This window comes from Nannobrachium achirus (genome assembly GCF_963921795.1).
Source record: "Nannobrachium achirus genome assembly, chromosome: 1".
NCBI classification, from domain to species: Eukaryota; Metazoa; Chordata; class Actinopteri; order Myctophiformes; family Myctophidae; genus Nannobrachium; species Nannobrachium achirus.
Window position 1 is genome coordinate 88,550,473 of NC_137810.1, and position 23,754 is coordinate 88,574,226.

Consider the following 23,754-nt stretch of genomic DNA (forward strand, 5'->3'; position numbering starts at 1 on the left):
ATAGATGAAATCTTTGGTCTAGACTAAATCATGTCCTATTTGAAAAGAGCCCATCCACCTGCTCAAAGTTGTATTTTTTTTAATATATTTTAAAGGAGTAGTTCACCACCAAAATGAAAAATGTTCTATTGATTACTCATGTCATGGAGACTTGAGTTAAATAAAATGTATTATAGTAAACTTACCCTGACGGTTTCCCCAGTGCCATGCATTTGGGTCCCCATCCGGAATCAATAGGGGTAAATTTACTATCACAATTTTTGTCTTAGGAATGCGACAAATACAAAAAAAAAGTCTCCATGGCATGAGTAATCAATAGAAAAAAAATATCATTCTGGGGGTGAACTACTCCTTTAACTGGCAGGCCCACAGGCAGGCAGGCAGGCAGGCAACAACGTATTTTGAAGTATTATTATGGTACATTTTTACTCCAACACATTTTTTTATCTTTATAGTTTCTAGTCTATCTATAAATGCGAGAAGTCTCTGTCTGTGTGTCTGTCTGTAATCCGCGTATCTCGAGAACCGTTCGTCCCACCGGCTTCAGATTCGGCACGCGCGTTCCCCGCCGCGGCACGGAGTGCAGTGCCGGGTCTCGACCCGACCCGATGCGCGGTTTTCCCGAACCGGCGCGAAACGTTCGGAATCTCCTTATGCGGGGTTGATTGTTGACATCAGGCTGTTTCTGAGGAAATCGGCGAAAGCTCTGACTCATTGTGACATCACTTCATAAAAGGCTCTGACATCACGTACGCCACATGAGTCAACAAAAAATCTCTGTGAGTGTGTATGTATGTAGGTAATCCGCGTATCTCGAGAACCGTTCGTCCCACGGGCACGCGCGTTCTCCATATATGGGCATAAAATGAATGCCCCCATATGAGAACCGTATGTATGTAGGTAATCCGCGTATCTCGAGAACCGTTCGTCCCACGGGCACGCGCGTTCTCCATATATGGGCATAAAATGAATGCCCCCATATGAGAACCGTTCGTCCCACGGGCACGCGCGTTCTCCATATATGGGCATAAAATGAATGCCCCCATATATGGGCATAAAATAGATAAAGGGACACAGACAGACAGATTCAGAGATCTTCATATATGGGCGTGAAATGGACGCAAATAGACAGATATCTCCATATATGGGCATATATGGGCATAAAATGGACCCAGAACTATATGGACGCAAATGGCATATATGGGCATAAAATTTACGCAGAATCACAAAGATCTCCATATACGGGCATAAAGGGACACAGACAGACACACAGACAGACGGATACAGAGATCTCCATAAATGGGCATAAAATGGACGCAAATGGCATATATGGGCATAAAATTTACGCAGAATCACAAAGATCTCCATATACGGGCATAAAGGGACACAGACAGACATATTCAGAGATCTCCATATATGGGCGTGAAATGGACGCAAATAGACAGATATCTCCATATATGGGCATATATGGGCATAAAATGGACCCAGAACTATATCTGCAGTGATCTCCATATATGGACATAAAATGGACGCTGACAGACAGACAGATAACAGATATCTCCATATATGGGCATAAATGGACACAGGCAAACAGATGGTCAAAACGGGTCCTATGACAACAGGTATAATGGGGTTTGCATTAAAGGGCGGGGCATTCATTCCCTATTTACATTGTTCCGAGTTGGCCAGGTCGCCGACTAGACGCCGCTTCTAGTGATTATAACCTGATAATACTCAGTAAGTATTTATAGATGAAATATTTGGTCTAGACTAAATCGTGTCCTATTTGATAATAACCTGATAATACTCAGTAAGTATTTATAGATGAAATCTTTGGTCTAGACTAAATCATGTCCTATTTGAAAAGAGCCCATCCACCTGCTCAAAGTTGTATTTTTTTTTATATATTTTAAAGGAGTAGTTCACCACCAAAATGAAAAATGTTCTATTGATTACTCATGTCATGGAGACTTGAGTTAAATAAAATGTATTATAGTAAACTTACCCTGACGGTTTCCCCAGTGCCATGCATTTGGGTCCCCATCCGGAATCAATAGGGGTAAATTTACTATCACATTTTTTGTCTTAGGAATGCGACAAATACAAAAAAAAAGTCTCCATGGCATGAGTAATCAATAGAAAAAAAATATCATTCTGGGGGTGAACTACTCCTTTAACTGGCAGGCCCACAGGCAGGCAGGCAGGCAGGCAACAACGTATTTTGAAGTATTATATGGTACATTTTTACTCCAACACATTTTTTTATCTTTATAGTTTCTAGTCTATCTATAAATGCGAGAAGTCTCTGTCTGTGTGTCTGTCTGTAATCCGCGTATCTCGAGAACCGTTCGTCCCACCGGCTTCAGATTCGGCACGCGCGTTCCCCGCCGCGGCACGGAGTGCAGTGCCGGGTCTCGACCCGACCCGACGCGCGGTTTTCCCGAACCGGCGCGAAACGTTCGGAATCTCCTTATGCGGGGTTGATTGTTGACATCAGGCTGTTTCTGAGGAAATCGGCGAAAGCTCTGACTCATTGTGACATCACTTCATAAAAGGCTCTGACATCACGTACGCCACATGAGTCAACAAAAAATCTCTGTGAGTGTGTATGTATGTAGGTAATCCGCGTATCTCGAGAACCGTTCGTCCCACGGGCACGCGCGTTCTCCATATATGGGCATAAAATGAATGCCCCCATATGAGAACCGTATGTATGTAGGTAATCCGCGTATCTCGAGAACCGTTCGTCCCACGGGCACGCGCGTTCTCCATATATGGGCATAAAATGAATGCCCCCATATGAGAACCGTTCGTCCCACGGGCACGCGCGTTCTCCATATATGGGCATAAAATGAATGCCCCCATATATGGGCATAAAATAGATAAAGGGACACAGACAGACAGATTCAGAGATCTTCATATATGGGCGTGAAATGGACGCAAATAGACAGATATCTCCATATATGGGCATATATGGGCATAAAATGGACCCAGAACTATATGGACGCAAATGGCATATATGGGCATAAAATTTACGCAGAATCACAAAGATCTCCATATACGGGCATAAAGGGACACAGACAGACACACAGACAGACGGATACAGAGATCTCCATAAATGGGCATAAAATGGACGCAAATGGCATATATGGGCATAAAATTTACGCAGAATCACAAAGATCTCCATATACGGGCATAAAGGGACACAGACAGACATATTCAGAGATCTCCATATATGGGCGTGAAATGGACGCAAATAGACAGATATCTCCATATATGGGCATATATGGGCATAAAATGGACCCAGAACTATATCTGCAGTGATCTCCATATATGGACATAAAATGGACGCTGACAGACAGACAGATAACAGATATCTCCATATATGGGCATAAATGGACACAGGCAAACAGATGGTCAAAACGGGTCCTATGACAACAGGTATAATGGGGTTTGCATTAAAGGGCGGGGCATTCATTCCCTATTTACATTGTTCCGAGTTGGCCAGGTCGCCGACTAGACGCCGCTTCTAGTGATTATAACCTGATAATACTCAGTAAGTATTTATAGATGAAATATTTGGTCTAGACTAAATCGTGTCCTATTTGATAATAACCTGATAATACTCAGTAAGTATTTATAGATGAAATCTTTGGTCTAGACTAAATCATGTCCTATTTGAAAAGAGCCCATCCACCTGCTCAAAGTTGTATTTTTTTTTATATATTTTAAAGGAGTAGTTCACCACCAAAATGAAAAATGTTCTATTGATTACTCATGTCATGGAGACTTGAGTTAAATAAAATGTATTATAGTAAACTTACCCTGACGGTTTCCCCAGTGCCATGCATTTGGGTCCCCATCCGGAATCAATAGGGGTAAATTTACTATCACATTTTTTGTCTTAGGAATGCGACAAATACAAAAAAAAAGTCTCCATGGCATGAGTAATCAATAGAAAAAAATATCATTCTGGGGGTGAACTACTCCTTTAACTGGCAGGCCCACAGGCAGGCAGGCAGGCAGGCAACAACGTATTTTGAAGTATTATTATGGTACATTTTTACTCCAACACATTTTTTTATCTTTATAGTTTCTAGTCTATCTATAAATGCGAGTATGTATGTATGTAATCCGCGTATCTCGAGAACCGTTCGTCCCACGGGCACGCGCGTTCTCCATATATGGGCATAAAATGAATGCCCCCATATATGGGCATAAAATGGATTGCAGACAGACAGATACAGATATCTCAATATATGGACATAAATGGACAGAGGCAAACAGATGGTCAAAGATCTCCATATATGGGCATAAAATGGACGCAGACAGACAGATACAGATATCTCCATATATGGGCATAAATGGACACAGGCAAACAGATGTTCAAAATGGGTCCTATGACAACAGGTATAATGAGGTTTGCATTAAAGGGGGAACCGGCACTGTGTCTGCAACACAGTTGGAGGCACAGACAGATACTCCATATATGGGCATAAAATGGACGCAGATAGACAGATATCTCCATATATGGGCATTAAATGGACCCAGAACTATAACTGCAGTGATCTCCATATTAGGGCTTTCACTTCAAGCATTTTTTACAGATCGACTAGTTGAAGCCACTGGTAGTCGACTAGTCGACTAGTCGTTAACATATTATGTCATAATAAAGAGCGTTGTGGCACGGCTTTTCACAGCAGCCAAGTTACCATGACAACGGATACTCACAAACCCCACGTGTGCAGCAGCATTTCACAATCGCCACATCCATTTTAGCTGCTACAGTAATAGAAACCCATGCTTGGACTCACCAATAGGCTGCAATAGCTGCTATCTCTCGTAAACAAATCACATATATCCATTTGCATTGGTCGGCTAGCCATGCAGGCTAGGCTTTAGTAGGCTAGCTCGCTAACACTCCTCTGTCTTTTAATTACTTCTAATCAAACGAACGTGCGGGATCGGTCGGTCTGTTGTAGCAAGAACTGGGCTGTCCTCACTTGCTGCTTTGATCGCGCTAAGGTGTTATACTGTTAAACAACTCTATTCTGTAGGACTAGTCTCAACTCACTGCTGTGTGCAGACCGGGTGCAGACGCGCGACTTTCAGCACTTTGGTGACCTCTGTGTGAACTCACGGTGCAGGAATTATTAACCCTCGGTAGGAAGATGCAGCAATTTGTGTGTGTGTGTGACTGGATAATAATATTCCGTTTGTAATGGTTGTTAGAAATAAAACAACTATAATCGAATTGAAATGAGTTTGCTAGGCCTTCATAAAAAAAAAAAAAAAAAAAAAACGAAAATATTTTTTTTTTATTTTTTTTCGACTTTTCGACTAGTACCTACAAGATCGACTAGTGGTTATACTAGTCGACTAGTCAACTAGTCGACTAGTTGGTGAAAGCCCTACTCCATATATGGACATAAAATGGACGCCGACAGACAGACAGACAGATACAGATATCTCCATATATGGGCATAAATGGACACAGGCAGACAGATGGTCAAAACGGGTCATATGAAAACAGGTATAATGGGGTTTGCATTAAAGGGCGGGGCATTCATTCCCTATTTACATTACATGAGTCAACAAAAAATCTCTGAATATCTCCATATATAGCATATATGGGCATAAAATGGACGCAGAATCACAAAGATCTCCATATACGGGCATAAAGGGACACAGACAGACGGATACAGAGATCTCCATAAATGGGCATAAAATGGACGCAAATGGCATATATGGGCATAAAATTTACGCAGAATCACAAAGATCTCCATATACGGGCATAAAGGGACACAGACAGACAGATACAGAGATCTCCATATATGGGCATGAAATGGACGCAAATAGACAGATATCTCCATATATGGGCATATGGGCATAAAATGGACCCAGAACTATATCTGCAGTGATCTCCATATATGGACATAAAATGGACGCTGACAGACAGACAGATAACAGATATCTCCATATATGGGCATAAATGGACACAGGCAAACAGATGGTCAAAACGGGTCCTATGACAACAGGTATAATGGGGTTTGCATTAAAGGGCGGGGCATTCATTCCCTATTTACATCGTTCCCGAGTTGGCCAGGTCGCCGGCTTCTAGTTGTAATAAATGGTGGGAAAAGATCTTTTGCTTTTTCCAATCATTTTTTAGGGGAATTCAGATAGAACAGGTTGCTTGTGTTTTTCCCCAAGATCATCCACCGAAGGCCCCGCGGCCTCATCCACTCTAACTGATGGCCCCAGGCTGGGTGGTGGTTCTGGGGCCTCATCCACTCTAACTGATGGCCCCGGGCTGGGTGGTGGTTCTGGGGCCTCATCCACTCTAACTGATGGCCCCGGGTTGGGTGGTGGTTCTGGGGCCTCATCCACTCTAACTGATGGCCCCGGGCTGGGTGGTGGTTCTGGGGCCTCATCCACTCTAACTGATGGCCCCAGGCTGGGTGGTGGTTCTGGGGCCTCATCCACTCTAACTGATGGCCCCGGGCTGGGTGGTGGTTCTGGGGCTGCTGCTAGCGGCTGCGGGCCTGGCGGCTCTGCTGGGGCCGCTGGTATCTCGGCAGAATCTGCTGCTATGGTCGGGACCGGCTGCTGTTGGCTGCCGTCGTCAGGCGGCTGCGGCTCCTGTGTTGGCGTTTTACGCTTCAGAAATGGACGGATATCCATGTTTGCTGCTGAATTTGTTTGAGCTATCAGTCACGCTACAGGTACACACCACAGATATAAAAAGCTAGATACCTCGTCCACCCACTGCAGTTGATTGGAGCGACCCGTCTCGCCTTGGTGGGCTCAAAAGAGGAAGTGTCGAGGGCAGGCTGCCACTCAAAAACACTACTGGCCAATCACAACGGGTCTTTTCCGGGACGTTTCCATTCAAACCTGCCCACCGACCTTACGCACACAGAAGCCTGTCAATCAAAAATGCCCACCAAGGCGAGACGGGTACCAGAGAGCCGGAAGAGGCGTCTACCTTTTTATGTCTGTGGGTTCAGGTAGGAAGAGGGAAGACTCACTTACTTCCGTCTTCCATTCCATCGCACGTGAATGCGAAAAGAAAATCATGTCACATGACATGACTAATTAAATTATTATGACTAATTAAATTATTACAAAACAACTAAACATAATAGAATTCATATGTATTTCCCACAATTGTTTTATTTGTATTGATAGTTAAAAAGTGCACGCAAAAAATATATATTTTATTGAACATGTTTTGTCTAAAGTGCACAAGTCTGCCCGCCTGTCCCCCTGGCCATTTGGAGTGCTCTCCTTTTTTTCATTGGTTGAACAAAATGTATTTAATTTAAGGTATTTGTTTTGTAGAAAGCAATATATGTGTCCCAATTTGGCTGGGAGCCAGTCATTGGATTTTTATTCATTTTCATTTTTTCATTTCATTTGAAAGCTGGGGATCATAGCTACACAATGATATATTGGTTGTGGAGATTGACCCAACAGTTTTGAAGATATGGCTTATAGAATGATGCCATGCTGAAATACTACTTTTGAGATATTCAAGTTTTAAATAAATGTCTAACCTGCAAATGACCTGACGATCTCTCACATTAATTAAAAAAAAGTCTTATTTACATGCAGAGTTAAGCTCTGGCGTTTAAGTGAAATGTAGCCTGAAATTTATGAAATGCTTTAGTGGCTTTATCACATTTTAGTGAAAAAAAAAAAAAGTATTTTCAGTCCCTGTCTAAAGCTGTACTTTCCGAGATGACTGGCTCTCAGTGAGATTGGGACACATATACTTAGGGGGCAAAGGAAGGTGTGCTGCATTTGCCCCGACATACAAAGTTGTCCACCAGAAATATTATCTATGACCCAGTAGGATCACAACCTATATGGACAACCCGGTCAATTTGTACAACAAAGTCCAATATGGCCGCCTTTAGTTTTAATGGGGCGTGAATAGGGCAACATTTTAAACTGAGGGATATTTCCACGAAACTTCACAGGTTGATCAATGGTATACATATGAACATTTTTTGTATTGCAAGTTTCCATGAAATCCAATATGGCCGCCACAATATGGCCGCCATAATGTAAGGACCCAGAAAATAGGTTTTGCTTCTGAACCAGATGAGCTAGAAACGCAAACTTGGTGTCTATTTCATGGTGTCTGACCATGGGAGACCCAATGGAATAGCTAATTTTATTATTGGGTGTGTCTGGACCTTTATTGTGCATATTTGCAAGATGGTGGACTCCCAAAATAGAGCTTTAACATAATTTCTACCATGATTGTTGACTGCTTTTGCAAATACAAGCAATATGAATCCATTTGCTAAGATTTATGGCACAGAAGGGACTTATACCTGTATTATTCTTGAGTTTGCATGTTGTCAAAATGTAAACGAGATATTATATTTCCTGTCCGATTCTACTGTATGTAGTTGTAGCAATGACTTCAGATAAAATCAGAGACCAAAACAATGTATCTTAGAAATTATTTTTTAATTAAAAAAAAAGAAAAAAAGAGAGGGATTATCTCAATGAAATGAATGCAACTGCCTTTTTGGGTCTTTCACACATAGACATGCACATGCTTTCCAACAACTTCAGCTTCAGGGAAATTATAATGAACACATGATTAAAACAGGCTGCATTATAATGCAAATACTTGCTAGTCACTATCACTGTCATGTGTACCTATCCTGCTGCATCTTGTCTCCAGTCCTTGGCAACGACACCCCAAGTAGCATGCAATTCCCTTCTTCGCACATGAACAGTTTTTCTGGCAGCCTTTGATACAGCTACATGATATTGCCTTGTCCATTGATATAGGCCAGGCTGACTCTGTAGATGGACAGGGGACTGCCTTCCCATCACTGAGAGACCATCCATATTCAGTGAAGCAAGGGATGTCTGGCTTCGCGATGTGTGCAGTTTTATGTATTATGGCTGCTAGAGCAGCTCTTTTCAGGTGCAGGCCAAAGGCATTTTCTGTAGGTGGCAGCAGCTTCAACAGGGTTGATCGGTTATTTAGGAACTTGTACACTCTCAGCTTTGCCAGGTCAAAGTCCTCCGAATGGTCAGCTTTTGATGCATATACAGCTATTGTGAGGTCTCTAGCCTGATTCTTGAACATCCTCTGAGAGGGAATAAGAGGAATTTTCACCAAACTCCTGAAGTGCAGGGAGATCTAGACCCATGCTGGTCTTGAACCATGCCTTCTTTCCAGTGAAAAAGGGATAGCTGGTGGTATCTCTGCCACTCAGGCTGTGAATAAAGGGCAGGGCAGTGGACCCAGTCTTAAGACAGCTGAGCAGGAACACAGGTATGTCCATTCAAAACCTGCAAAAGAATATGAAGTCTCTGCACAATATACAGCTCCTGATCCTCAAGAGTTTTTTGCTGTCTCTGAAAACAAAGCAAACCTTCTAAGATTCCTCTGTGAAGAATGGTGTCAAAATGAGACACTTAAGTCTGCTCTTGGTACAACCCATCTTTACCTGAGTGGAGGATTTAAAGAAGAGACAAGGGGTGTGGTGATCAAGGAGGGGTGGGTTGTTGATGTCCCTGCACTAGAGTCAACACAACAGGAGGCCGACACAAGGGTAATTCTACACACCATCTACAGTGTCCAGGCTCACAAAGTTGACAGAGTTGTCATCCATGCTAATGACACAGTCATCATCATCATGTGCCTATATCATGCTGCCACCCACCTCCTAGACCTTCCAGAGCTGTGGGTGAGAACAGAGCAGGATGCATATCTTCCTATCCATCACATGGTCTCAGCCCTTGGACTCGCACAGTGTCGTGCCCTGCCCTTTATTCACAGCCTGAGTGGCAGAGATACCACCAGCTATCCCTTTTTCACTGGAAAGAAGGCATGGTTCAAGACCAGCATGGGTCTAGATCTCCCTGCACTTCAGAAGTTTGGTGAAAATTCCTCTTATTCCCTCTCAGAGGATGTCAAGAATCAGGATAGAGACCTCACAATAGCTGTACAGTATATGCATCAAAAGCTGACCATTCGGAGGACTTTGACCTGGCAAAGCTGAGAGTGTACAAGTTCCTAAATAACCGATCAACCCTGTTGAAGCTGCTGCCACCTACAGAAAATGCCTTTAGCCTGCACCTGAAAAGAGCTGCTCTAGCAGCCATAATACATAAAACTGCACACATCGCGAAGCCAGACATCCCTTGCTTCACTGAATATGGATGGTCTCTCAGTGATGGGAAGGCAGTCCCCTGTCCATCTACAGAGCCAGCCTGGCCTATATCAATGGACAAGGCAATATCATGTAGCTGTATCAAAGGCTGCCAGAAAAACTGTTCATGTGCGAAGAAGGGAATTGCAAGCTACTTGGGGTGTCATTGCCAAGGACTGGAGACAAGATGCAGCAGGATAGGTACACATGACAGTGATAGTGACTAGCAATTATTTGCATTATAATGCAGCCTGTTTTAATCATGTGTTCATTATAATTTCCCTGAAGCTGAAGTTGTTGGAAAGCATGTGCATGTCTATGTGTGAAAGACCCAAAAAGGCAGTTGCATTCATTTCATTGAGATAATCTCTCTCTTTTTTTCTTTTTTTTTATTAAAAAATAATTTCTAAGATACATTGTTTTGGTCTCTGATTTTATCTGAAGTCATTGCTACAACTACATACAGTAGAATCGGACAGGAAATATAATATCTTGTTTACAGCCATTTTGACAACATGCAAACTCAAGAATAATACAGGTATAAGTCCCTTCTGTGCCATAAATCTTAGCAAATGGATTCATATTGCTTGTATTTGCAAAAGCAGTCAACAATCATGATAGAAATTATGTTAAAGCTCTATTTTGGGAGTCCACCATCTTGCAAATATGCACAATAAAGGTCGAGACACACCCAATAATAAAATTAGCTATTCCATTGAGTCTCCCATGGTCAGACACCATGAAATAGACACCAAGTTTGCGTTTCTAGCTCATCTGGTTCAGAAGTTAGAGGCAAAACCTATTTTCTGGGTCCTTACATTATGGCGGCCATATTATGGCGGCCATATTGGATTTCATGGAAACTTGCAATACAAAAAATGTTCATATGTATACCATTGATCAACCTGTGAAGTTTCGTGGAAATATCCCTCAGTTTAAAATGTTGCCCTATTCACCCCCCCATTAAAACTAAAGGCGGCCATATTGGACTTTGTTGTACAAATTGACCGGGTTGTCCATATAGGTTGTGATCCTACTGGGTCATAGATAATATTTCTGGTGGACAACTTTGTATGTCGGGGCAAATGCAGGTTTCCTAAAAAAAGGCTGGTTTGCCCCCTGGGTAATATGTTTTTCTAAATTAAGAGATGCTTATAAAATTTGGTATTTTTCCTTCTTTGATGTGATGCTATACACTATTAATATAAAGACTAATTTAGCTGTGGACCTCCTTGAACCCCCTCAAGGACCCCTGGGGGTCCTCGGAACCCCACTTTGAGAACCACTGGCCTTTAAATAAAGACAAAAAGTAGTAGGATGAAAGATTAGACCTGCACACTGCCTCTTGCTAGTTCAAGACAATCATGTATTAGAGCAACATTACAATTTACTGCAATCCCTAACTTTTTGTCTCCACCAGCCGAAAGGCATGGGGAGAGACTCCCTTTTCGACCCTGTCCGTCCGTCCGTGTATGAGTGTCTGTGTGTCTGTGCGTCTGTCCATCAGGTTTTACCAGCTAATCTCTGGCGCCGTTGGCCTGGTCACTGCCAAACTGTGCACACACACTCCCTGGATACCAATTCAGAACCTCTGCCCCACGTTTTTAATTCACATGGGCCTGTTCTAGCGCCACCATGAGGCAGACTTTTGCAAAACTAACTTTTGCCAGTACTCCTGCAGATTTTGTCCAAAAATCACACAAATGGGTAGACAGTATCTCTACAGGCAGCTTGTGATTACAGAGACATTCTGCATGCACATTCCCACTAGCTCAAGGAACAGCCACTCTTTTCACATTGGCCTGTTATAGTGCCACCAGCAGGTCGACTTTTGCCAAACACATTTTTGGATCAAAATGCCTCAAATCATGCATGCAATCATGTCACATTGCCGTTAAAGGCCAAAGAAAACATGACACCCTTTTCCCATTTAGCGGCGCGCCACCAGGACCTACCTGACCTGGTGGAGACCTGTGCTCGGAAGAGCACTGCTTCTAGTTTTTTCTTTTGTGAATAGGACATTATTTTGACCACTCTGGAGTATAGAGTATGTTATGTTATGTTCCTGTGGTCAGGTAGGACACCTACAGGTTGAAGAAGGGTACTGCAGTAACTAAAAACAGAAGGTGATAAATCCATGCTGAAACATGAACGTTAATCTGATTGTATTTAATGTTTCCATTTCCCACAAAAGAATATTAAAAACTAAATGTATTAGTAGGACAGTATGAGTCACCAGAAATAAAGGGTGTTTTTGATGACTTTATCCTGGTTAAAATGGAGTTTGAAGTTACAATGGGTGTGTATGGGAACAGGCCCAGACAGCATAATGCATTTCATATTAATCACACAGCTGATTAGACTTAATGAGCTTGACCTGAGGATTTAAAGTACACCACTATAAAGGAAACTGCAAAGATTTGGTTGTATTCAACATTTATTTTTTATTAAAGTAGAAAAAAGGTCCACAGTAAGTTGGAATTGTCTGATGGATATAAACATATTTGGTAAAATAATTTGTGACTCTCCCTCTGGCAGAGTCAACTTCCTTTGTTGCAAAGAACAAAAACAAATCACACAACAAATGCTTCACACAAAATTAAAATAATGCATAAGTAAAAGCAAAAACATAGCAATAATAATAAACAGTAATAGACACTAGGACAGTGCAAATTGATTGTCATACACATTATTGCAATCAATGATTTGTGTATTTGGCTTTGGACATTGGAACATATAAATGAGACTTGCCTTTTAGGCTTTGCATTTACATAGAACATACAAAGGTAAATGGTGCATTTATACAGCGCCACCTACTGCTCATCAGGAGCAACTGGGGGTTCAGAGTCTTGACTTAAACATACAAATAAATGAGTGACAGTGACTGCGACCAATCATCAACATACATAATGGACTACGTCCAAAAATACAACAACCTCTTAACAGACACACATCCATGAAGATGTCACATGACTCCTTACAGCAAGGGTCTTCAAGAGGGGGTCCGGGACCCCTAGGGGGTCCTCAGAGTTACTACAGGGGGTCCTCCAAATCTTTGTGTGATAGAAGCTTTTTTTTCCTCTTTTTTTATATTAACCACTTGAACCCTAGTGTCCATATTCTGATATCTCGCGGTCGTCCTCAGACGAGCTTCCATCGGAGTCTCCAATCTTTCCGGTTCTCCATGATAACTTTAGCAAAAAATAGCAGATCTACAAGCTTGTAGATCGGCTATTTTTGGTAAAGAGCTTTGGTGTAGAGGAGAAAAAGAGCAGACTAAGTACAGAGTGAAAGGTCAAGATTTTTAAGTATTGACGGTTCAAGTGGTTGAATATCTGAAAACACAAATTGACATGAAACCAAAATACACTGATGATTGTGCCGTCAAACAATGAAACTATATGGAATCTATGGGTTGTGGGGGTCCCTGCTTCATCTCTCTCTCAACTAAGGGGTCCTTGGCCTGAAAACGTTGAAGACCCCTGCCTTACAGGGTATTGTTTGGACAAGAAATTGATTTGCCAGTGGATGTTATGCTAAACATAAGCAACAACGTCACGTGCAATATAAACATGGAATGCATTTTTAAAGGTGAGTGCAGTGACCACTTATCCATTGCATCATATGGGCGGTGGGGTTCATTTGGTGCAGACCTGCGCCTGCATTGTTAAGGCATCTATAGAGACACACAGGAACCTACAAATTCACACCCACAATTGAGACAGTGACACCACTTGGGGTAAGGGAGAACGGTGCACTGCAAGCCAGCCCATAGAAGTCAAATTGCAATTCAACTGTAGTTAGCCTACTTTTAAAATAATCCTACATGAACTGAAGACAATATTGAAGTAAAAATATGTTTCCAAATGTATGGACTGTCTTAGTCAACATACCTTCTTGTTTTCTAAATAGATGAAGTGTTTAACATTTAATTTGATACTTGAATGTGTTAGCCATACAGAGCAGAGGGGAGACAGTAGACAGAGAACATGTCTAGAGCACCGCAGTGTGACATTACATTGCTTTGTTAATGTAAACATATGTTTTCTCATGCCAATAAAGTTCTTTGAATTGAAATTGAACATTGATTCTATAGAGACACACGGACGCCTACACATTCCAGCCCACGATTGAGACACTGCCACCACTTTGGGTAAGGGAGAACTGTGTACTGCAGCTGCATCCTTATGAGACAGCCCCCCTACCCCCCATTTAGTTTGAGTCATATTTTTGTCATCTGATTTTATTTTAGTTTTAGTCGACTAAAATGTTATTTGGCGGCCATGATGGCATGCCTGATTTTATACTTGGTTGTGTGCTGAAAATAGCAGATCTACAAGCTCACAACCTGTCGCGCTGCGTCACGTTGTGAGCTTGTAGATCGTCTATTTTCAGAGAGCAACACCCGAGCACAACCAAACATAAAATGACTTGTCTTTTAGTTCTACTGGATCTCTTCTCCACTAATAGTCCCTCCCTGACATTTTACGAAATTGACAATTCTATATTTAGTCTTAGTTTTAGTCATCATAGCTCAGTGTTTGTTTAGCTTTTATTTAGTCAGTGAAAAAAGGAAGTCGACAGACATTTTTCATCATATTCTTAGTCGGTGAAATCAACACAACTTTAAGTACATTTTGATGCCAATACTTTTGCACTTTTACTTGGAATTCTGGACTTTTACTTTTATCAGAGTATTTCTATGTTGCAGTATTGACTGTACTGTAGTCATATAAAATATAAATATATACATAAACTATGTTGCTGTTGGCTGGAAACCTTGGATGTCCAAAATGCTTCCTGTGTTCAAACACACATCCATAACAACCATATTGGTTGATGTCAACTCATCAGAGACATTATCTGTCCTCACAAAGACACACTGAGGAGGAGGAGTCATTAACCCTAAACCCAGGGTAGAGTGGTTCAGTGAATGTGGACTGGAAGGTATAAAGGTGTTTCAGTGAGTCAGAGGACACCTCATAGAAGGACAGAGTTCCAGCAGCATGGTCTACATACACTGCTACTCTGTTGGAGCCAGAGGAATCAACAGGGAGGAAAGTGGTCCTACTATTGTGAGAGACCCAGTAATCGCCTCCCCAACAGTCCATACTCCAGGACAGATCATTGTCCCCAAGTCGATTAGGACCCTCTCCTCTCCTGCTGATTCCTCTGTAAGCCACTCCTATCCAAACCCGTCCACTCGTCTCTACCTCCCAGTAACAGCGTCCAGTCAGACCCTCTGTACACAGAACCTGATCACACTTATCATCAAATCTGTCCTGATGATCAGGGTATGACTGAAGCTCCTTCCCCTCTGGCCGAGTCACCTTCCTGTTGCTCTCAGACAGACAGAGTGTTCTGCTCGCTGTGTTTGGATCCAGTGTGAGACGATGGGAGTCTGATGAGAGAACAAGACAGGAAATATTACAAATAGTTTATATTAAAAAGTATTAAAATATTCACAGAGAGAGAGAGAGAGAGAGAGAGAGAGAGAGAGAGAGAGAGAGAGAGAGATGGTTACAGTAACTGAGTACACAATAAGTTAATGTTGTGTAGTTAAGGTACTAATACCTGAGTATTTGTATTACTGGATACTTGTGACTTTCACTACATTTCAAAGACACATATTGTACTTTTAACTCCACTACATTTGTAGGAAGAGAAAACATTTATTTATTATGAATTATTATGCCCTATGTAGTTTTTTTCAGTAAAAATAGCTTGTAGATCAGGTATTTTTATTATGATTGATAGGCTATTAGTGTTGATTTTGTCAACTAAAACTATGACGAAAAATGTTTGTCAACTTTTGTCACTGTGTGAAACTAAATAAAAACTAAACACACATTTAAGATAATATGACTAAGACTGAATTTACTGACAATTTTGTAAAAATAAATAAAAGTAGACTAAAATGTTAGGGAGGGACTAGTGGAGACGAGATCCAGTAGAACTAAAAGACAAGTCATTTTATGTTTGATTCTGCTCGGGTGTTGCGCTCTGAAAATAGCAGATCTACCAGTAAAGCAGGTTGCACAGTGCTGCGTTTTTCGGGCCGAATATCGGGGTGAATTTCGGAGCGCGTGAATAAAAAAATCAACCTCACGTTATGTCAGTCACGTTTGCACACTGACGCCCGTTTCGCGCACCACACGGTCCCTTGCTCTCTCTATCTCTCTCTCTCTCCTTGCCCTGAAAAACGCATTTTGCAACGAAAAACGCAGCAGTGTGCAACCAGCTTAAGACTCCCTAATGGGGAGATAAGCGACCGTCAGGTCACATTTATACACCAGGGGCCGTGGAGTGGAGCAGTAGTTTGTAGATCGGCTACCTTAGACTATTTTCCCATATTTCTTTCCCAGCGGCGTGGGGGTCTGCGGGGTCCGCGAGGGTCCGCCGGGGTGCCCGAGTTACGGCCTTTTTATTGGGCTGCAGTGTCTGCTGCTAGGTGGCGGGGGTCCACAGGTAGGTGACGGGGGTCTACAGGTAGGTGGCGGGGGTCTACAGGTAGGTGGCGGGGGTCTACAGGTAGGTTTGGGGGGTCTACAGGTAGGTGGCGGGGGTCTACAGGTAGGTGGTGGGGGTCTACAGGTAGGTGGTGGGGTCTACAGGTAGGTGGTGGGGGTCTACAGGTAGGTGGGGGTCTACAGGTAGGTGGGGGGGTCTACAGGTAGGTGGCGGGGGTCTACAGGTAGGTGGGGGTCTACAGGTAGGTGGTGGGGGTCTACAGGTAGGTGGTGGGGGTCTACAGGTAGGTGGCGGGGGTCTACAGGTAGGTGGCGGGGTCTACAGGTAGGTGGCGGGGGTCTACAGGTAGGTGGCGGGGGTCTACAGGTAGGTGGGGGTCTACAGGTAGGTGGCGGGGGTCTACAGGTAGGTGGTAGGTGGTGGGGGTCTACAGGTAGGTGGTGGGGGTCTACAGGTAGGTGGTGGGGGTCCGCCGGTAGGTGGCGGGGGTCCGCCGGTAGGTGGCGGCGGACGGCCCCGACTTTACGGCCAGAACAAGTGGAATACGTCCTAACAACAGGGCTCGGGCTGAATTTTTAAGCTCAAACACACACTCTCACACAGACACACACAGACACACACACACACACACACACACACACACACACACACACACACACACACACACAACTAGGCTTGGAACAGCAGCATTTTGGTTTACACAGCAGTCTTTGACAGTGGGAATGTGGGATTAACCAACGCTACAATCTTTGACAAGGAGGCTATAGCACTGCAGCCGACATGAATGACACAAGTCACTGCCCTGAATACTTTGGGATATTAATTTAAACCATATCCGTGCGCGTTCATTTGGTTACAAGCAATAATTCCCCATGGCCATGATCTCACGGGCTCACCACATTAATGACAGATATCCTGGAAACTAAAGGTCATCTGAATGCAGTGGTTGCAGAATGAATGAGGCTCTAAGCATTGATGGATGAAGGCTGGCTGGTGTTGAGTGATCTCCAGGTGGCATAAATAAATCCACGGTGCCCACGGGGAAGATGGTGCGCTGTGGGCACAGGTGGAGCGTCGGGTTTCATCATTAACTCCAGCATGTACAGTAGCTACTGTATACATTGAGAGACCCCACGGTTATGTTTGGGCACGTTTGAGTGCTTAAACTATAGCAATCATGTACCGGTATTCCGCACTGGCTGGCCATCTCCCCGGTGGGCCGTGGACCCTCAAATAAATCATCCACAGTGTGCACTGGGCTGGGCACAGCCAGGTTTGGACCTTCAGGTTTTATCCTTAATAAAGGATTCACGTCACTATAAATTGGAGGCTCACAGTTCCCGAAAAAGCTCTACTGAAGAGCTTTCAGGACAGCATCCAGGGAGGGAGGGGCCAACAGAGGATAAAACACTGTATACAAATACAGACAGACAGACAGACAGACAGACAGACAGACAGACAGACAGACAGACAGACAGACAGATACTCACATCTTGTAAGGAGTTGAGGATTAGGATTAGAATTCCAGAATTCTCCTCCATGTTTCACTCTGTAGGAAGTAGAACAACAATGCATCAATGTCTGACTGTCTAACACAACGTCTCCACTACCTGACACTACAGTGTTTCTGCTACTAGTGACATTACAGGAATTTGCTAAAATTGTGGGAACTTGCAAAAGATAAATATGTGTTTTGATTAAAAAAGGTGATTGAAAAGGTGACACACCCTTTTCTTACTAGGCTACTGTAGTATAACTTTATGAACGTGGCAAAGCTCAGTTTACAAGGAGTGCAATGAATGCTGCATCAAGTAGGATTAATTTAAAGTGTCATTATATCTGAATTTTAACAGAGCAGATAATATAGACATTACGTTTAATTTAGCAAGGGAAGAGATTATATCTTCTGTCCTAAACAGAGTCGGTGCGCACACACACACACACACACACACACACACACACACACACACACACACACACACACACACACACACACACACACACACACACACACACACACACACACACACACACACACACACACTCTCACTCACACACACACACACACACACACACACACACACACACACACACACACACACACACACACAGCACAGTTTTGTGTTCTTTGTGAACAACGGTTAGGATGACTTTATAAACTTTATGTGTAAAAATGCAGTGGTGAAAAAGTACTCACATTTCTACTTAAGTAAAAGTATCAATACTGCATTTTAGAAGTACTCTGTTACAAGTAGCAGTCCAGAATTCAAAATGTACTTGAGTAAAAGTACAAAAGTATTGGCATCAAAATCTACTTAAAATACTAAAAGTAAAAGTCCAACATGTTTGAAAATAGCAGATCTACAAGCTCACAACGTGTCACAATGTGACGCGTTGTGAGCTTGTAGATCGGCTATTTTCAAATAGCCAAGGTATAAAATAGGGCTAAAGTGGTTCATGTATGTTTTAACATATTTAATTTAGATCAGCAAAGTAACTAGTAACTATAGTTTTAGTATTGGAATTTGGAAATACAAATACCTCAAAACTATAAATAAGTACAGTACTTAAGTAAAAGTAAAAGTAAAATGCAGGGTTAATGAAATCATGCAAGCCCAGCTTATTTTGCGTATTTTGCCTGGATATTTTACTGCAACAGATTATACACATAAACATGAATGTTCAGCAGGTGTATGACTGTATAAATGGGGTGGGAGGAGGGGATTGTTGGGGCAGACTAGCACAATAGACGTTATGCCATTGGAACATGAAACAAGGGAATCACTGCACTAACCAACATGGACACAGTCCAAGTCTACTCACTGCAGAGACTCCAGTCCAGAGAAGTTCTTCAGTCCAGACACCGGCAACACGTTGAAGTTCAAGTCTAATTCTCTCAAATGAGAAGGATTAGATCTGAGAGCTGAGGCCAGAACTTCACAGCTTCTCTCTGACAACCAGCAGTTCATCAGTCTAAATGACAAATAAAACACACAATGTTTGATTGTCTGCTATAAAATACATTATTCTGAGAACCTGCTTACAACCACCTATTAAAGGACCTGGTCTGGATGGACTGTCTGGGTTTTAGAGTAGAAAACCAGACAGAGTAACATGAACTAAATAATCTTTACTTAATCTTCCAACAGACAGGAAACAGCAACAGGTTGAAAACAGATGATCCAACAAAATGACTGAAAACAGAGTTTATAAAATGGTTAGTTCCAATACTTGATTCTGATTGGCTGGTTTCTGATTAACCCAGTGTCTAAATTACACAATAATCCACACCTTGAATCAGTTTATATCAAACCCAGGTGCGTTATTTCTTTCCACAGTGTTGTGAAGCTGAACTAGAGAAGGGAGCGCTTGATTTTCTCTCAAATCCTGCCGTGCGGGGCTTCTAAGCACCGCCCACACACATAGGACGGTAGAAGCCTCTGGGCGGGGCTTCTAAAAACAATTAATTATTTGAAAACTTTATTAACCATTTACTTCAGATCTGATTTAGATTATTGCAATATACATAAACCAGCTATTTTATCACCTATTATACTTACACACTGTAGTTACTGTACCTCCTCATTATCCCAGTCAATGTGTGTTACTATGATATCAACCTTATTCATGCCACAATATTCATATTATAATCACATGATACATCACTGATGGAAATAATGATTGTAAATTAATCTCACCGTAGAGTCTCCAGTCTACAATGAGGACTTTTCAGTGCAGCACAGAGTAGATCCAGTAGATCCCGGTCCAGGTGGTTGGAACTTAAGTCCAGGTGTCTCAGATGGGATGGATTAGAACTGAGAGCTGAAGACAGAACTTCCATGTGTTCCTTCTGGAGGAGACGACCAAAGCCAACAAGTCTGTAATTAGAGGTGGTCAATCAGACCACACACACACACACACACACACACACACACACACACACACACACACACACACACACACACACACACACACACACACACACACACACACACGTCAAGTCCATTTATTTATAAAGCAGATTTAAAAACAACCAGGTTGACCAAAGTGCTGTACATCATGAGAACGCAGTAAAAACAAATACAATACAAAGCAAAAACAATCGAAACATTTGTAAACATTTAAAACCTTGTAAGAACAGCTATAAAAACAAAACATTTAAGATATAAAACAATGACAGATAAAAGGCACAGGGAGGGAGGGGTCTAGGGCTCAAATGCTAGGGTGAAGAGGTGTGTTTTAAGTCAGATGGAAGCAGGGCCGGCGCGTATAGGTGAACTAGTCAACTACCTAGAGCGACGCTTCTGAGAGGCGCCGAAAATGTGTTGGGGAAAAGACAGAGAGAGAGGGAGAGGGAGAGAGCGAGCGAGCGAGGGAGGGAGGGAGGGAGGGAGAGAGGAAGGGAAAAAAAGAAAAAAGAAAAGAAAAACTGACAGCGGCAGTGTTGGCCAACCCGGTGCATGCAGCTATTAAAAAATGTGCCAATCACTTCACCTGAAGCCGCTTCGGGGGAGGGAGAGGCGCCCACGTAATGCCCAAACAGCTGCCCTGCCCTGGTCAACACACACTCACTCAACTCAACCCGCCAAGTCTGAACTCAAGTAAACAGGAAGCACAGACAGGTAGTATAACTAGCAAATATGTAAAAAAGACTAACTATAAAGATTATTAGGCTGTGAGTACAAAAAGAGGCGGTGAAGGAGAAAGAATTACAAAAAACACCATTAAGTCCACCACCGTCAGAGAAGGGCACACAGAGTTAGAGGAATTAATTTACCCAAAACCAGGATGATTATACAAGAGGATTTTCAGAGGCTCATTACAGTAATGCCCGCTGTGTTCATTTCTGAAAGGTAAGGTCTGACTGGCAGCTGCCCATTATTATTTGTTTTATTTGCTGTGGTTGATCAACTTGCTGACTGCTGCTGGCTGCACACAGTTTGTGTGTCATGTGCTTGTGTGTGGTTATATGCACAACGGCTGTGCTGAGCGCTGACTTAACCTTTGTGTGTGTATGTGTGTGCGTGCGTGCGTGCGTGCGTGCGTGAGTGTGTGTGTGCGTGCGTATCACTGTTGATTTAACTATCATGTCTAGTTATAGTGTAGTGGTGTGAAGATACAGTACATTGTTTCTGTTCTAAATTTTCTATTCACATGACTACTAACCGAGCCTTTCTGCTGTTCCTCACAGCTGGGATGAGTCTGAGTCGCCCAAACACGTCTGTGGTGTATTTGTCCAGGTCCAACTCCTCCAGAACATCCTCTGACATCTGCAGCATGGCGGCCAGAACTGAACACTGGGTTGGAGACAGTTCTGTCTTTGATCTGTCCCCTGACTTCAGGTACTGTTGGATCTCCTGATGCACTGAGTGGTCGTTCATCTCCATCAAACAGTGGAAGATGTTGATAAATCTGTCAGGAGAGGCAAGGCTTTCATCCATCTTCTTCAGGTTGTTGATGGCTCTCTGGATGCTCTCTGGACTGTACTGTGTCTGAACCAGTAGACCTCCTAACAGACTCTGGTTGGACGGCAGTGAGAGACCATGAAGGAAGCGGAGAAACAGGTCCAGGTGACCATTCTTACTCTCTATGGCTTTACGGTTGGCTGCGTACAGGAAGTCCTCCAAGGACATGTCACTGGTGTAATCATGTCCCCTTGTGTCACGTCCCAGGAATGTCTTCAGTACCTCCATGTTCTTCTGTGTGAAACAGTGGAACAGGTAGACTGCAGCCAGAAACTCCTGGATGATCAGATGAACAAAGCAGTAGACTGCTCTCTGGAAGAGCACGCCCTCTCTTTTGAAGATCTCTGTGCACACTCCTGAGTACAGCGAGGCGTCTTTCACATCCAGACCACACTCTTCCAGGTCTTCTTGGTAGAACATGATGCTGCCTTTCTCCAGATGTTCAAACGCCAGCCTGCCCAGCTTCAGAAGAACCTCCCTGTCCTTCTCCATCATCTTCTGTTGATTCTCTCCCTCTTTTCTGTTTCTTTTCTTGTTTCTTTTCTTCCCCTGATGAGGCTCATCATACTTCAGCTCCTTCCTCTTTGTCTGGACCAACAGGAAGTGGCAGCACATGGCAGTCAGGGTCGTGGGCAGCTGTCCTGTCTCGTCTGTCTTCACCATGTCCTCCAGAACGGTAGCACTGATCCAACAGAAGACTGGGATGTGACACATGATGTGGAGGCTCTTTGACGTCTTCATGTGTGAGATGATTCTGCTGGCCAGCTCCTCATCACTGAACCTCTTCCTGAAGTACTCCTCCTTCTGGGGATCTGTGAACCCTCGTACTTCTGTCACCAGGTCAACATATGCAGGAGGGATCTGATTGGCTGCTGCAGGTCTGGTGGTTATCCAGATGAGAGCCAATGGGAGCAGATTCCCCTCAATGAGGTTTGTCAACAGCCCGTCCACTGACGATGTCACTGTGACATCAGAGATGATGTCATTGTTGAAGTTGAAGGACAACCTGCTTTCATCCAAACCATCAAAGATGAGGCCAACCTTCCAGACAGCGAGCTGCTCTGCTGTGACCTTCTTCAACGTTGGATGGAAAACATGGATCAGTGAGAGAAGACTGTGCTGCTCATCTCTGACCAAGTTCAGCTCCCGGAATGAGAAGGGAACCAGGAGAATGACATCTTGATTTTCCAAACCCTTTGCCCAGTCCAGAGCGACCTTACGCACAGAGAAGGTTTTTCCAATGCCAGCGACGCCCTTGGTCAGAACTCTTCTGATTGGTGTCTCTCTGCCAAGGAGGAGGGGCTTAAAGATGTCACAGCAGTTGATTGGTTGGTCATGGAGGGTGTTCTTCTTGGAGAGCGTCTCAAGCTGGTAGACCTCATGTTGGTTATTAACCCCTTCACTCTCTCCCACTGTGATGTAGAGCGCTGTGAAGATGCTGCTGAGGGAGGGCACTTCAGTGACGTCTGTCACACGATCCAGACTGTTCAAAGTGATCTTATAAACCTTTAAATCCTCCTGCACACTGACACCTGCTATGAGAAGACAATGAAGACATTTTAAACATTCAGCTTCATTTATAACTTTACATGCTTACAACGGTTTACACACATTATTAATGTGTTAAATAC

General features: G+C 43.1%; 2 protein-coding genes across 2 annotated transcripts in view; both read right to left on the reverse strand.

Annotated features, from left to right (window-relative positions):
- The window catches only part of LOC308290425 (protein NLRC3-like), a gene marked incomplete at both ends in the record, with an annotated part of 183,440 nt that overhangs the window by 108,465 nt on the left and 51,221 nt on the right, over positions 1–23,754 (reverse strand). The gene's annotated exons all lie outside the window — the stretch shown is intronic.
- LOC308304093 (protein NLRC3-like) lies at positions 21,809–23,548 on the reverse strand (the record flags this gene model as incomplete). Its single annotated transcript, XM_080748652.1, has 1 exon — positions 21,809–23,548. A coding segment is annotated over one exon (1,740 nt), but the record flags the coding sequence as incomplete, so codon positions are not given.